This window comes from Benincasa hispida, chromosome 11 (genome assembly GCF_009727055.1).
Source record: "Benincasa hispida cultivar B227 chromosome 11, ASM972705v1, whole genome shotgun sequence".
NCBI classification, from domain to species: domain Eukaryota; kingdom Viridiplantae; phylum Streptophyta; class Magnoliopsida; order Cucurbitales; family Cucurbitaceae; genus Benincasa; species Benincasa hispida.
In genome coordinates, this window is record NC_052359.1 from 77525206 (window position 1) to 77541762 (window position 16557).

The 16557-nt window shown below is 36.3% G+C and overlaps 4 protein-coding genes across 7 annotated transcripts in view; 2 read left to right on the forward strand and 2 right to left on the reverse strand.

Annotated features, from left to right (window-relative positions):
- Positions 1 to 2661, forward strand: part of LOC120091084 (probable polyribonucleotide nucleotidyltransferase 1, chloroplastic) — a 40032-nt gene extending 37371 nt beyond the window's left edge. For 3 of the 4 annotated variants that reach the window (XR_005485651.1, XR_005485652.1, XR_005485653.1), the window contains 4 exons: positions 759 to 812; positions 979 to 1020; positions 1650 to 2126; positions 2281 to 2661. Coding sequence is in view for 1 of the 4 variants with exons in the window: in XM_039048915.1 (XP_038904843.1) it covers positions 759 to 812; positions 979 to 1020; positions 1650 to 1967 (414 nt within the window). In the remaining 3 variants the exon portion in view is untranslated. Of the gene's footprint in view, positions 1 to 758; positions 813 to 978; positions 1021 to 1649; positions 2128 to 2280 lie in introns of those variants that run through there. The other variant, XM_039048915.1, reaches the window with a different exon arrangement.
- An 891-nt stretch (positions 2662 to 3552) lies between these two features.
- LOC120089769 (50S ribosomal protein L25) lies at positions 3553 to 6062 on the reverse strand. Its single transcript, XM_039047161.1, has 3 exons — positions 5362 to 6062; positions 4778 to 4907; positions 3553 to 4110 (listed from the first exon to the last, which is right to left on the reverse strand). Exons 1-3 carry the CDS (start codon positions 5776 to 5778, stop codon positions 3887 to 3889), a joined length of 771 nt encoding a protein of 256 aa, XP_038903089.1. The 5' UTR covers positions 5779 to 6062; the 3' UTR covers positions 3553 to 3886.
- An 824-nt stretch (positions 6063 to 6886) lies between these two features.
- On the forward strand, positions 6887 to 10964 carry LOC120091745. The gene is made up of 6 exons (XM_039049861.1): positions 6887 to 8469; positions 8549 to 8698; positions 8776 to 9366; positions 9451 to 9756; positions 9838 to 10161; positions 10436 to 10964. Exons 2-4 carry the CDS (start codon positions 8555 to 8557, stop codon positions 9496 to 9498), a joined length of 783 nt encoding a protein of 260 aa, XP_038905789.1. The 5' UTR covers positions 6887 to 8469; positions 8549 to 8554; the 3' UTR covers positions 9499 to 9756; positions 9838 to 10161; positions 10436 to 10964.
- Positions 10965 to 11700: 736 nt separating this feature from the next.
- On the reverse strand, positions 11701 to 12396 carry LOC120090874. The gene has a single exon (XM_039048573.1). It carries the CDS (start codon positions 12394 to 12396, stop codon positions 11701 to 11703), a length of 696 nt encoding a protein of 231 aa, XP_038904501.1.
- Positions 12397 to 16557: the final 4161 nt, after the last annotated feature.

The window sequence follows — 16557 nt, forward strand, 5'->3', positions numbered from 1 at the left end:
ACATAAATTGCACTAAATATTTTGGCCTATTAATTGATATTTGGACCCTCTCTCTCTTAATTTTTGTTACTCAAGCATAAACCAACTGAATCAATCCATATCTTCACCCCTTCACAGTCACTCTATTTATAACAAATCGCCATAAGTTCTCCAGCTAATTACTAATCCACCCTAATAATATTCCTGAAAGCATTTCTATCACTATCGTTTAAGTAAAATTGCCATGTGTCATTCTAGTCTTGTTCAATATCTCAAAAATACAATACTCAATTTAAACTAGTATCGTATTTTGGTTCAGCCCACCTTACATAAATGTAATATCTTGTCTTAGACCTATATCAAATTTACCACCTCAGAGTTTTCTAATTCTTAGCTTCAATGGTAATGGTATGAATTTTTTTTAAAAGGATACTACACTTTTCATTAATGCAAAGAGACTAATGCTCCAAAATACAAAGAACAAAAGAAACAAGAAAGTAAGTAAATAACAAAAAATAAAACACAGAAAGTAATGTCCAGTAACAAGGTCAAATAAGAAAGAAAGATTTAAAAATCTTTTTCTCCTTGTTTTTAAAACTAGCACTTTGTTTAAAACATCCTGGTAGTCGCTATTTTAAATCAAACATAATTGCTAACTTTAAAAGCCTTATCTTGAATTTCCTTTCATGTGGTGTTTTGGTTTCCTTAATTTCTGTAAAACCATTTTGTGCAACCCTAGATAGCCCCTTGACTTGTGCCTATTGTAAGTTTTCCTATAGGGACTTTGCCATATTAGTGAGTTGAGCTCAGATTGGTTGGCAAAGGCAGAAGATGTAAGTATATTTTTTTCTTTTCTTCCTTTGTTTCTTTTTCTTTTCCTTTTTTTTTTTTTTTTTTTGGTTCGACCCTTTTGTAAATGGTATTTCAGTCAAAGTTTTGAAGAAACCAATAAACCGTTCCTTTTTTACTCTCTAGATAAAAAAGCTTTTTCTGTGGCAGGCTTTTAAAGTTGGAGACAAAATTGACGTCAAACTCATTGAGGTTAGATTATATGCCCTTGTTGTCTTGAGATTGTATGAATATTGATTGGTTGTAAGTTATAAACTCTTATGGGCTCCCACTAGTTTTAATTATTCAAAAGTTTCACTGATGTAGTAGAATTGGAGATAATCTTGTAATTTTTCTTTTCGAGTGTCTTAATCGTTAGCTGTTAGTTGGGTTTTGTTGTTAATTGGTTTCGGTAGTCGGATTAGTTTCTATGCTACTCTGTTGTTTCATCGGAATTGTCTTTTAGTTTATACGGAGTTGACTTCCTCTATGAATAGTTTCTTAGGAGGATTAGAGGGAGAATAGTTGTGGTAACTTTTAGATAAAGAGCCTAATCGTGAAGCTAGAAACAAACTTTACCAACTAAATTGACAATATTCCTAACTTCTGCAATTGCGTATAACCTTATTTTATAGGCTTTATGATTTACTTGCTGCAGAGTACCTCTCGTCAACTTACTTCTCTTGCAGCTTTCAGTATTTGACATCTGCTATTAGAAACATTAAGAAAGACATACAAGGGAGAATGAAAGTAGTCATCGAGAATGTCCATAATCCGATCCCACCTTTGAAGTAAATGTTAAATAATATTTTACCTATTAAGTTATTTTCACAATAATACAGGTAAATGAAAAGGGCCAGCTCCGCCTTAGCCGTCGTGCATTGCTTCCAGATGCTGATCAGGATTCCAGTTCAAAGGAGAATACAGGCAACCCTTCTAGAAACAAGACTGCAACACAGAAGGGCACTGATAAAGGTACACCTAAGAAAGCTGGTAAGGAGAACATGGAACAAACTAATGTACAGAAAGGAGGTGCTGCACCAATAGGTAATTCATTGGAGGATGCTGCAAAACTTCAGAAGAAATTTATACGAAAAGGAGTAACTGCAACGAAAGAAAGACCTATGAGCAAAGAACAGACAAAAAGCACAAGCAGTTGAGTAGTTAGTAGTGTCTTCAATTCAACACCAAACTTCAGTGAATGAAAAGGATGAATTCAGATTCGTTTATTATGTGTTATACACCAACTGTATATTAGCGTTCATTCTGCAGCAAGAGGATTAGTGATACAAGTGCCTCACAACTTGAAGATTACCAAGGTAAATCCTCTCGTCCTATGTATGTTTCTTCCTTACTACACGTGCTGCCAAATTTCTAGTTGTACAATTGTAAATCTTACATATGGTCCACAACTTTGTTGTGTAGTTCATACTGTTTCTCAAAACTTATTTGGCTGATTGAAAATTTTATCAGGAAAAGGAAAATTGTGGTTTTTCCCCCTGAATCTTTGATACAAATGTTCAGAAAGGCAACTGAGCACGAGCATAACATCGAAAAGCAGGAAAAAAATCGTCCCAGAACTCCCATTTTTTTTGGTCCCAAGTGCAGGGGAGATATTTGTTCATATGAAGATCACTCCCATGTCAGAGCTCTCTTAATGGAATACATGTGACCACTGGAAATGAATCCCTTGTGTTCTTGCAGGTTCTGATTTGTTTTTTTTAATATTCGAATTTATTAGGATGTATTCTATTTTCTTTATAAGTCAGCATGTTTATGAAAATTTTGATAACATATTAAATATTCAATTCATACTTCAATTAAATTATTGGCAAACAAAACTTATTTCGATAATTTTCGTGGATCTTGACTTTGACTATAAAAAAGGAAGAAAGAATCAATTTTTGTATGGTAGATGAAAATGTCATGGAAATGTAGATCAAATATCAATCAAATATTGATGTCAATCGATATTTAAAAAAAAATAAAAAAATTAACAAGCCATTCAGAATTTTAAATTAAATTTAAATACTTTATTAATAATACTAAATCTACAATTGTGATAATTTTTTTATATATGTTTTATATTTCAATTTTTTTATTATTGACATGTTCCGACCAACTCTTATGTCAAATGTTGAATCCATAGACAAAAATGTTAATAGATAAAAAAAAAAAAGAGAGAATAAAATCAAGAGTTGCTTAATTGTCATTTAAAACAATTACCCTAAAATCAAATAAATAAACTAAAACTATATTTGTCTTAGACTAAGTCTCAATACCAAAGGGAGCATACTAACATATAATGTGCAAGGGATTAATAAGTCGGTTTTAATTCTCTACCCTTATGTTACAATTTGTACTCAACAAAAAAGAATCTTATTTTTAAGGATCAAATTAATTAACTTCTAAAATGATAGGGATTAAATTAAAACGACTAATTTAAATTAACACCAAAGTGCTAAAATGATATTAAGTAGATCAGCTTTATAAAAATTATTAACATTAACGAACCAGATTGGAAAACGTAAAATCCAAATAGTAAGCATGAACATTATTTTAATCCATCACCAACCGTATTCCATTTTCCTTAAAACAGTGTCCATAAATACAAACCAAAACCTGTTAGCAATTTTCTGTTTGTTTCTAAGAAACAAGACATCTCTCAAATTTTTTTCCAAATTTTCCATTGCACCCTGAATAACATTATACAAGGGCCAAGGCAAGGAGAAAAGATGTATAACATGCTCACATATGCTTCTTCCAATTATAAACTGAACACTCCCTTTAAAAAATGAGAGAATATTTTGGTACTCAGCAGAGTTCAAGCATTCCATGAACAGAGAGAGATCAAATAAAGGCTAATGAACCATCAAAAAACAATGTGCTTTCCAAGCAACTGCTAAAATATTGGGAGAAAAATTGTAAATTAAAGGCTATCAAAATCTGGAGGGTTTTATTTAGATTTCTTTGGCTGGTCAGAAAATCCAGGCTCCCATAATCTTACAAACAGGCTCGCCGTCCTTAACGAAAGATGCTTTCATGCCGAGTCCACTAAGAGATTGGTATTTCAGTGGACCTATTTCGATTTCTTTTGTTGATCAGATGCTCTGGCTCCCGCAATCTTACAAACAGGCTCGTCCTTTGACTGAAGAAGCTTTAACGCAGGATGAACTTTGAGGTCACCCATAACCAACTTTTGGCCAACATCCAACTCACTCAGATCGACATCGATGTATGGAGGAACAATATCGGCAGGGCAAAGGTATTTAACAGTCCTCTTAATTGTATTCAAATAAGATCCTGTAGAATTTGTGAAACATTAGAAAAAATGGTCTAAAAATATAATTGTTCCCTTTTGAAACTACATACCAGGATCGCATCCTGTGATATTTTATAGGTCACACAACATTTTTAAGTAGATCAGAAACTTCTCAAGAAGTACTAATGAAGAGTAAAAGCTAAAGGGAATACAAAAATTACAATCAATGCTTTCTTTTCAGGAACGGTTTTATTCTTCTTTGAAAAGATTTAAGTACATTGCAGAAACAGAGACTAGATCCTTTCAACTCAATCTAACAGAAAACAAACCTGACGTTCCAAATCTACTTCTAGCTATTCTGGAAATGTTAACACATTTAGATCCATATCCCCATCTAGCTTGAGAATTCAAGAATCCCAAGCCAATGATAGTCTCAATGCAAACTCCACCAACCCAAAAACTATTATATCTACAGATCTTCCAAATATATCTCACTTTTTACACTATTACTACATAATATTTGCAGAATCTACAGAAAATCAAATAAAAGAAACTTAATCTTGTAGTAGTACTATTGAGACTTGAGATTATAAAATACTTGCATAATTTATTATGTGCAAAAGATGGCCATATATAACCATGAGTACATGACAGTAAGTAACCAAAATAGTTAACAAATGAGTTAAAATAACTAACTCTAATACGTACCTTTCCGCAATCCAGGACATACATCTTCCCCTCTGAACACAAGTGGTACATCAACTTTTAATAAAGCATGTGAAGGTGCCCTTATGAAAGTAACGTTAAGTGGTGCATCTGTTCCCGAATGAAGATGAATCTGAAAAAACATGAATGATGCGAGTTCAGAATGGCTATTATCTAACTCAAATATATATTATCAAAAGGTCTTATGATAACTTGTAGTCAAAACTAAACTAAACCCTTAATTAAAACATAGAGATGAAACATAATGATCATGACATTAGAGATTTGAAAGTAGGGGCATAATTCTCTCAGCTCAAAGCAAAAGGATAAAATAGATGGGTTCCTCATTTAAGCATATGAAATATCTTATGGTGCAAAGATTTGAGTCCCAAAGTACAAAACATAAACTTTCTCCCCTCAATTCAGGTCTTCCACTCATGAAACAATCAGCCTTATTTCAATCCTTAACGTAAATCACCTCCCAAACTCAGAAAGTTGGAAATATCATATAACTTCCTAAAAGACATCGTATCTAAGATGGGAAGAAAACTAGTCCTTCCTACAAACAGGATAATAGAATAGAGTACCTTCCGAGGTAAAACCCGAACCTTCTCGACAATATCCCCGGACTCGAACTCGGACCGAACCTCAAGATCGAAAAGCCTGGAGAGGAAGAAGGAGCGACCGAGATGATTAACAAGCTTCCTAATCTGATTAGTTCGTACAGATATGAGACGCTTATTACCGCCATGCTGGCCGTCCTCTTGCTCGAATACGATACTTGGAGTACGGCCAACCTTGCGCTCTTTAGCAGAAATGTTCTTGCCGGAGATGGAGCGAGGAATGGCGAGGATTGTCTCGGCGTATTTGGGATCTGGCTTTGGGAAACCCTCCAAGTACGAAAGTGGAGGTTCGGAATAGGAATCAAGGACGGGGGCGGTGGCGGCGGAGGAGAACCGCCGGAGGACTCGGGAGAGAGTGGGGGAGTGGTAGAAGCGTAGCATTGGGCGGGGAAGGATGATCGGAATGGGTTAAGGGAGGGTTTTAGTTCAGAATTTTAAAGGGGTATTTGACCAGTTTTGCTCAATTCATACAAGCTGCCTCCGGTAAGGATTCCGGCGGAAGGAAGCCGGAGAGGTTGAAGGGACGGAAATTTGGCCGCCGGCTGCCGCTGCCGCTGCCTGTCGCCGTCGCCGTCGCCGTCGTTGGAGTAAAAGGAGAGCTAGAGTTAAAGGTGAGGCGGCTGGAATTAAGTGACTGAACCTGACGGGTTAACATGTATTTCTATTTTTCCTTTTCTTTTTTCTTTTTCCTTTTTTTTTTGTTTTTTTGTGGGCTGGACTAATAGGTCTTTTCCATTTCGGTTTAATTTTCAGTTGGGTCCAAGTTTAGTGAGATTATTGCACTGTTGACCCAAATTTGAAATATGACAATAGAATTTGTCCCACTTTTTAAAATTTAATTTTTTTTTTTGACATTTTACTTGTGGCATGATTGCCAAAAATTACTGAAATAACTTTATTGTATAAGTATGTTGGACTCTTATACTCTTAACTCTTGCTATTCTCACTCATTTCTCATTCACTTCGAATCTCGTAACTTTGGTTATTCACTTTCTCTTAATAAAAAGAGTGAGAAGAAGGAGCAAAGAGTGAGAATAAGGAATAAAGAGGGAGAGCAAAGAAGAAATAGTAAGAGCGAATTGTAAGAGAAAATAGAGAGTACAGTGTGGAAAAACCTAAACCTTAAGGAGTGAGAATAGCAAGAGCGAAGAGCGAGAGTGAAATCCCAACTCATACACAATGTTCCGTTTTGACAATTTCACATTGATATGATAGTAAGTAGAAGGTCAAAAAATATATTTCTTAAAAATTGTATCAAATTTCATTGGGACCTTTTAAAGTGGATTTTTGTTCATAAACTTTTTATATTTAATCTTACTCTCTAAATTTTCGAAAGGTTTACTTTAGTTTCTAAATATTCAAATAATAATAATAATAATAATAATAATAAGTATGTTAGGTTTTTGTGTTATATTAGTGTTTCTTCTAAACTTCATTTGCCTAATACTTATCTTTAATCTTTAATCTTTGTGGCTCGAGATCACGTTTTTATATATTAACATGTACTACACACTAGATCAGGAGAAATTTGTACGTATGACCCATTTTTTGGGCCCAAAATATCAAATGACACATTTTTAAAAAATAATGTCAATTGACCCTCTGCTGACATCATCACCATACCAAATTACGTAAATTGCCCTCACCTCTTTGTATTCTTACCCTTTTACTAAAAACCAACCAAAACTAAAAACTCTTCAAATTTTTCAAGCGTAATGGCTTCGTATCGCTTATAAACTTTGGATGGTTTCGCTGTGTTTTAAAATCCATCATTTGGGCTTGAAACGATTCCACTGCCATCGACAAAATCGAATATGATCGGTAAATGATTTCAATCTGTGCTTGAAAATGTCTTAAATTGATCGGTAATGGGGCTTTATGGGTCATTCTGGGTTTAGAAATACTGTGAACTTATGATTTTTTTTGCTTGTTTTTTTGGTTTTTGATGTGTTCTGTGGTTGAAGATGGGTAAAAAGAGAGAATGTGAGTGAGATAAGTAAGAGTGAAATCGGCGAGAGCGATACTAGAGAGAGCAACACTGGAGAGGGTGGGTTATTTTGGGGTTTAGAAATACTGTGAGCCTATAGTTTTTTATTTATTTTTTATTTTTTTCGATGTGTTTTGTGGTTGAAGACGAGTAAAAAGAAAGAATGTGAGCGAGATAAGTGAGAGTTACTAGAGAGAGCGATATCAGAGAGAGCGATACCAGCGAGAGCAATACCAAAGAGTGTGATACCAGATAGAACAATACTAGAGAGAATGATGCCACGAGACTTAAACGAAATGTTTTTTACATTTTTTTTTCTAAAGGAGTTTACTGATTGAATCTTTATTTCATGCATGAGTGATTTAAGATGTCAACATGTTTTAGAATACTTATAGTCGACCGACCTGGTCAAGTAACGAGCTTGGCCCACATTACTAATGCAAACAAGACTGTGACGGAGAAGCTTACCCCAAGACAGTTAGAGATGTTCAAGAGAATAGTTTTTGGGCGATTTGTAGACGTTGACATGGTGTTCAATAGCCCAATTATCCATCATATGTTGTTGAGAGACTGTGAAAAGCACGAGAGCTAACTTGATCTCATTCTCTATTGGTGGAAAGGTCGTCACTTTTTCAAAGGATGATTTTTTGTTGATGACTGGTTTGTGGCGATCCTCTATGCAAGTTGATCAGAATGAGTAGTCCTCATATGAACTTGTAATCAAGTATTGCGGTAATCGAGTGACGAAGGACACCTTACATGTCCGTTTACTAGAAGAAAAATACAAGGAGTTAGAATTTGAAAATGATGAGGATGTTGTGAAGATCACATTAGTCTACTATACGGAGGTTGCAATGATGGGAAAGAACAAGTAGAAAAATGTAGTGGACCTTAAACGTTTTAAGGACGTTCAAAATATAGAGTACTACAACAGTCTAGACTGGGGTACCATTATTTGGGAAAGGACACTCGATGCCCTAAAGACTGCATTGAATGATAAGAGTAGTTTATACAAGACGAAGGTAAAAGGAAATAAAAATTACGTCGTGAAGTACTCTTTGCGTGGATTTCCACAAGCGTTCCAGGTAAATTTGCTTAACATAATAATCGTGTTGTTTGATTTAACATTACTATTGTTCTTAATATATGTTAAATTTTATTTAGATATAGATGTACGAGATCCTAGCAGCATCAATAGCTGGGAACATTGCGGAGCGAAGGAGCAAGGTGGCTTTGCCTCGCATATTACGATGGTCATGCTCCCACTCAGTATGCTTCAAAGTACTCGAGAGAGACATATTCGAGTCTAACAATGTATGTTTACTCTATGCATAATATGTTTATTTGGTTGTTAAATTGACACTAACCATTTTACTGGGTTGTTAATGCAGACAAAGGTTAAAGAGGGTCTTGTCATGACCGACACTGAGAGGGAGTTTTGGGATACCCCATTGGACAGACAACCTATATTCGATCTAGGTGCCAATGATGATAGTGCTGAAAGTGGCAGTAGGTCGAGTAGTGGGGGTAGTTTTGAAAGCGACGGTAATGATCATCGTGGAGATAACAATGATGAATGTGGAAGGGTGGAGGGAGGGGATGAACACGAGCATTATGAGCACGAGGATGCTGAATGTGGAAGGGTGGAGGGAGGGACATACACACCTAGTGATGATATGTTCCATGATGTGGCGGGGGACGTACGTGATGAGGATGAGTTGAACCCACCTGATGTTCATCTTGCGGATTCCCATAGAGAGCGATGTATGGACGAAGAATGTCTTGAGTGTGCTGCCCACAAGGAGGGAGCCAATCCCAACAATTCTATTTATTCATACCTGCAAACCATTGAAAGCTCACTATCGAGGTTGGATGGTCGTATATCAAGTTTAGATAGTCGTGTATCCAAGATCGAGGAAAACATGACAGACATGAAAGGACAATTATCGGCCATCCTGTCACTGTTGCAGTCTATGTGCAAGGTTTGCATTTACTATCATTTTATGTCTTTACGTGTTTAGTTTTTACGTGTTTGTGAACTCATCATTTTAGTTTATTAATTGAAGGGTTCCATGGTGATTGAGGAGACACAAGGTCACCCATCCCATATATAGGTGACGATGTCACGATGTCGTTCATCCCATCTCGGGATCCCGATACCACTGATGTGTCTGCCTCTGATACTTCCATCCCTCCCTGTAGAGCCTCAAAATACCACTTCACTTACTTCTATCCCCCCTCTAGATCCCGATACCACAACATCACCCACTGATGTCCAACCTATAGAGGCCGACATGTCTAACTTACTCACTATGCCACATACAGAGGCCGACACTTTTGGTATTGTTACGACCACGGAAGGAGTTACATTGGTGAGTAATTTATTGATCAGTAATCTTTGTTTATATTTTTGTATTTCTTGATGAGTAATTTTTTGTTATTTGTTTATGTAGGAATCTCGAAGAACTACTCGTAAGAGGAAAGATGTTGATAAATATACACCTTTAGCTCAAATAAAGAAGAAAAGTGTGGATTCTGGGGTACACCTTCCATTTGAAAAGGTTAAGTATCCTCTCCTGGGTGTGCCTATGTCACCATTCAAAGCGATTGTCAGGTACAACATAGCACATGACGTTCCACTTAATATCTTTATAGAAATGATGGGCTGGATCACAGATGAGAATACCAATAACGAGGTTCGAGAGAATTCCTTTAAGCTACTATCGAAGCATTTGTTCAAGAAATTGATTGAATCGAGTTCGTGGGTTGAGTGCGATGTAAGTTTCCTAGTTTTGACTTCTTTACAGTTGGATATTTTGTACTTTGACTGACATAGTAATTTTTTGTGCAGATCATAAATACTTTATTTCATTTTATGAAAGAAAAATTTTATACCCGTCCTAACATGTGCATGCACAAGTTCACCATCTTACCAATTGGAGTAACGATAAATTTTGATATATTTTGTTGTGCAGAGTCATTTTACTATAGTATATTTCGTTACTTAACTTCTCATTTTATTTAGCAGACTCACCTTAATGCTCGTGACAGGGTATTTAAACGAATAAAGAATAAGACGAGACTGGAGGCTGCCCTAGTATGGGAGGATGAAGACACGTACAAGGACTACGTCACCGGTAAATTCGATGTCAAATGGGCAGATGTGGATTTTTTGTATACGCAATGAATATCAGTGAGCGTTGGATGGTCCTTACAATGGACATTAACAGAGGCCATATATTCGTGTTTTATTCACTTCTGTCATACACACCAATGACGAAGTTGGGGACTTTGCTGGAGCCATTGACTGTCACAGTACCATCCTTACTTCACTACTGTGACATGGATCGTTCAAAGCCGGACCTATCCATATCCCGTTGGAAAATCACCCGACCTATGAATGCCGATATTCAACACGGGTCACTTGATTGTGGCATCTTTGCAATAAAATTACTAGAATATTTGGTGACTGGTGCTGATCCTTCCGTAATCGCTCAGGAGAAAATGAGTGAATATAGGATGTAGTTAGAGTGTCAATTGTGGGCGAACACTCCATATTTTTTATGTGTATAAAACATGTATTTTTTATGTATGTAAAACATGTATAAAACAATTTTATCAAAGTTCAAAGTTCAATATTATACATTTTATCAAAATATTTATAATTGAGCTATTTCTCTTTTCATTATATCAATGGTATATAAAACATTATTCAAAGTTCAAGGTTCAAAGTTCAAACATTGAGAGAGTGAGATTGAGAGAGAGAGAGTGAGATTTTGAGAGAGAGCAAGATTGAGAGAGCGAGATGTTGAGAGAGAGCGAGATTGAGAGAGGGAGACTTTGAGAGAGAAGGAGATTTGGAGAGCGAGACTTTTTAGGAGAGCAACACTTATGGAGATTGAGAGAGCGAGCTTGTGAAGAAATGGTTGTGTAATGCTCTATTAAATCCTCGATACTCGATAAATTTCTGCTTGATACTCGATGGAAATTTCCTTCTATACTCAACGAGTTTCTATTTTTTGCTCGATATTAATCTTTACTCGAAGCAACTTGAAGATGAAAAACTTCTTACTTGATGCTACTCGATAAAAGAAAATTGATATGTGATTCAACTGGATACTCTAAAATCGATATGATTTGATAACAAGATTGTGTTTTCGTGATTTGAAAAAAGATTCATTTTCTTTCTCACTTGAAGATTGCTTACAACTTGTTTTTGTTTATAGAAAAAATAGAAAGTATGAAAAACTCTTCTTAGGGGCCTGATCAATGGTATTTATAACATATACCAATAGATCGTTGCAAGATAAAGTTAATTATAAACTAAACTGGATGAGAGGTATTTGAGTCACAGTTTCTACCATTTCAGTACGTCGCACGGTTGTGAGTGGTTTGCTACAATTTTGGTGGTTATGCCCATAATTCCCACACCGATCACATTTCATTTGTTTGCAAAATTCTCCTCTGGATGGTATTCTTCTCACTCTCCATCGTCCGACTTGTGCCACAAACGTTGGAGGAAGGATAGTCTTTTCTACATATCTAGGAGCTCTTTTCCATTCAGATATGTGCCCGAGTGGATTTATAGGCTCCGCATATGCAGTCATTAGGGAGTCCACTGTATAAAATCGACTGCAAAGACTCCAAATGGGTATGTTTCGTTCCTTGGTAGCCACAATTGCATGCGAACACAGGATACCAACTGAGTCGAATTCCTTACATGTGCATTCCTTCGTGTGAAGATTCACAATATCGTCCAATCTATTATCTCGCACGTGGACCTGATAACAATCAATAGGCTCAACTCGATATCGTCTGCCCTTATCGGCCTCACTTACCAATCGGGTTTCACAATAGTCAGAGTGCAATGTCATTTGAGATGCCCAGTAATTCCTCCGTTTGTAGAACCACAATTGAAGCATTCCTCTAACCTGTTCAATCAAGCATACTATGGGCAATAGCCGATACTCTTTAGTTAACAAATTGAAATACTCTGCACTATTGGACGTCATGTTTTCATATCTTTGTTCTATTTAGTAAACTCGTGCCCACCTTTGAAGATCGATGTCTTCCAGATATTTCGTGACAGCACCATCTCAAAAACTATGGTGTTCGTCCCATTTTGTTTGAAACTTTGTCATGCGAAATGCCCTTATTGCATCTCTAAATATCCCAACAACCGTACTATCCTTAAAGTTTGTAATAAGATTCTATTCTATGTGCCACATGCACAATCCATGAAACACTGTGGAAAAAAATGCATGAATAGCATTGCTGATAGATACCATCCGATAAGACATAAACACCAAATTATCGGGTTCTCTGATACTGCATTTCAATTTTGACATAAACTATTTCATGATCGATCGATTTCATTGTCCACTATTACATATGTTAATGGGTATAATTGATTGTTCCCGTCCATAGAAACTGCAACCACATGACCCCTTTGTACTTTCCTTTCAAGTGCGACCCATCAACAATTATCACAGGATGATAGCTTGCGAAACCTCTAATACAAGGCTCTAATGCTATAAACATATACTTGAAATGCACATCATCTTTAAGTTCAATCTCAAACACTGTACCCATATTCTTTATTTTTAATGCTTCTTCATAAGCATGTAGTATGGAGTATGAATATTCTGGAGTACCTCTAGTGAGATCATATATGGCTTCTTTTGCACATCACGCTTTATCATAACTTATGTTCATACCATAATCTCTCATCATATCCTCAACAATATGATAAGGTTTATAAATACGTCATATTCCTGTAAACTTATCTTTCATCAACTGACCAACAACAGTAGCAGTTACTTGCCTATGATTGTGATTAGGAATTCCGATGAAACATGTGCGCGAACTACAGTACTTTGTGATTTTGAATATATCGGACTTTTCCATTTTCATTGTACGAAGGCTCCACTTACAAGTCTCCCCAATACATTTGACAGCGAACAAAGATTTGGTTGACTTCCTGACCCTAAATTCAAAATTTTTGTTGATGGACAAAATAGATAATCACATTTTCAAGTCTTTTTACTAAAAAATAGTTGACCAACTTCCTTTGTCCTAGATGAAGAGGTACCAGGCATAATCAACTCTCCCCTATGATTTGAAGACATAGATGGTGGAGCTACTGAAACTGCTGTAGAACAACGCACATCTCTATGATCACGATCCATTTCATTCAATCCTGTTGTTGCTCATTAACATCCACTGAAGGACCACAACGTTGCTCTGGATGACTACAATCCATATAATCAAGTTTAGATGATCTCTCATTACCAACAACTGAAGTACCGCCCAATTCCGTATCACCATAATTCATTGAATTCAATTCTGCTGGATTATTGCGGTTGTTGTCTAGTGATAATGTTGGTAGACAATGGAATATCATCATCTTTCCGACGAAACTAATATGATTCCTTGTATTGTTTGTCCACAGTCATATAATCATAACTCACATTTACAAACCTCATTATAATATTTTCGTTCTGATTTGATTTTAGCGTTATAGATAACTGAAGTTTACTAAGCTTTTCTCAGAAAAGAAGGAAGCGAACATCATCATCATTCCTTATGTATTGTGGAGGGGCTTCATATTCAAGCTTATATTTAACTCTCATTATAAGATCAAACTCTTTGTAAATGTGAGATTTAAGTTCTTCATACTTCAATGTAACAAACATAATGATTCCTGTCAACTCTCCTCCAATATACGAACGTTCATTCTCATCCCAATCACCTCTATATCGAATAAGTAGACACTTTTCTGTCATCCTACAAAGCAAGAGAATATTTGTCATTAAGTTGTACAAGTGATAACGGGCAGAAATGCACGTTATTACAACGCAAAGTTATAAAACAATGCAGGATTGCAATGATAAAAATATACAATATTGCGTCCAAAAGCATTAAGTTCACAACATTGCGATCGCATACATCCATCAAATTAAAACAACTAACTTATGTATTTTTGTGCAGAAAATGCGTTGACGCATGGTGGAAATGCGATCTAAAGAAATTAACGTCTGAGCGCATTAAGAGATTACGTTGACGCAAGGCTATGCGATCATTTGCGCTTGCGAATATCTGCTCAAGAAGGTGGCCGCATAGAGCCGACGCATCATGGTTGGCGCGTCTGGTTGAAAAGCGTAATAAATCATGATGGGACAGAAAGTTGATGACGGTCGATTCCGAATTAAGTTGACAAACCATTAACGACCTACTGTAGCAAGTACACTCAACTTTTCGATGACAAATATTCGGTGCACCAGACAGAGAATTAATGTCATCCCATCAGTGCAATCATAAGAGAGAAGAAACATTTCACCCCGAAGCTCTATAAATACCGAAGGCCACCTTCAGTGAAGGAGTTTGTTCAGTTAGATAATTTTCCCTATAGATAGAAGTAGCCTTGTTCATAGTTTTCTTTTACTTAGAAGGCAGAAGTGATGAAGGGAGATTATACCGAGAGATCGTTTCGGTGAACTTGGAAGAGTTCCGGAAGCATCGAAACCACAGAGAGGGCCGACTCTTGTAGAAGCAAGAACATCTTTTGGGCGGAATAGAGATAACACAGTGTAAAAGCCTTGAGAAGCAAGGAATTGCTACCAGGCTCTCTATCCTTATTTCCATTGTCACTTTGTACTTTGAACTTATTTATAGAAATGAAAATTGCATCTTTATATCTGTTCACTCTCTGTACATTACGCATGAGTAATTAAATCTGTCGAATGGGTTGAGAAGCACTTAACTAGCATAATCTAGGATCTTCATTCTATGCCATTATCTTATATTATGTATGTGTCATTCGTCCATTAAAGATACTCGAGAGGGTAGTCTAAGGATAGTATCTAGGCTTGGAAAAGTCGAATTAGAATCTAGGCTCGGGAGAGTCAGATTAGAAACGCATAATCAAGAGATAGAAGCTTAAGAATAAGTTCTGTTTGCTATTAAAGCATCGTATGCACCCTAGAGATAGGTTATGATTGTATGCGGTCACCTTGTCCTTGTGTGCATCTTGCGTCATCGCATAGGCAAGAAATAAAGGCATAGGAATAAGCTCTATAGACATTATCGCATTCATCGCATTCGTCCTAAAATTAGGAGCCATCGCATTTAAATTGGAAAATGAGTTGCGGTCGCATGAGTGTAGCATGATCGCATAGCTTGAACGCATTTTCGGGAAATGCTTGCTAAAGACCTTCTCAACCTGTTCCTTCGCATACTCAGTGTATCTGTCGCATAATTACTCTTTTCTCAAATCCGCTGCATACTTTTATACTGTAAATAACAAACCAACCAACTCCTTGATTTATTGTTATCACAAAGTGATCTAAAAATTACCACCGCATATTGTTTTCCTTAGTCCCTGAGTTCGACCCTGGGCTTACCAGGCAACTCAGTAGAATTTATACTTGGATCTTACTGAGAAAACTTGCCTACTCAATGCATTTTCCATCAACGCAAGTCCTACCATATTTGATCGCATAAAATTAACGCATCAACAAGCAATTGAAGTATACTCTCGCTCTCTTTTAATTTCGCTCCCTCTCCTAATCTCGCTCTCTCTTAATCATGCTCCCTCTCTTAATCTCGCTCTCTCTTAATTTCACTCTCTCTCAATCTCATTCTCTCTTAAACCTGTTCCATTCTAAAAAAGCCTCGTCTTGATAATCTCCGTTCGAAAAAACTCTGTTCAACAAAACATCGTCGAAAACCAGAGAAGTAATCACAGTTGAAATGAAGTTTAGAGTTTAAAGAAATCACCATTGTATTGTGTTTAGGTATTATTGATTTGAGGCTTTAGTCGTGAAAATTGACAAATCATTCGTACACTGACGATCAATCACATCAAACTAGGGAATTTCAAGCGAGAGCGAGAGTGTTTAACTAGACGAGAGTGAGACTTATAATGTATGGCACTTGTGAAGGAAATTTACGTAATTTGGTATGATGATGATGTCAACAGATGATCAATTGTTATTATTTTTTAAAAATGAGTCATTTGACACTTTAGGCCCAGAAAATGGGTCATTCGTACAAATTTCCCCTAGATCAGATACGAGAAGTTGTGTCGTATTGTAGTATTAATTTAAAGGCAATGATCAACCTAATTATTTTCGAGTTAGTGAAATTAAAATAGACATTTTAAAAGTTCAAAG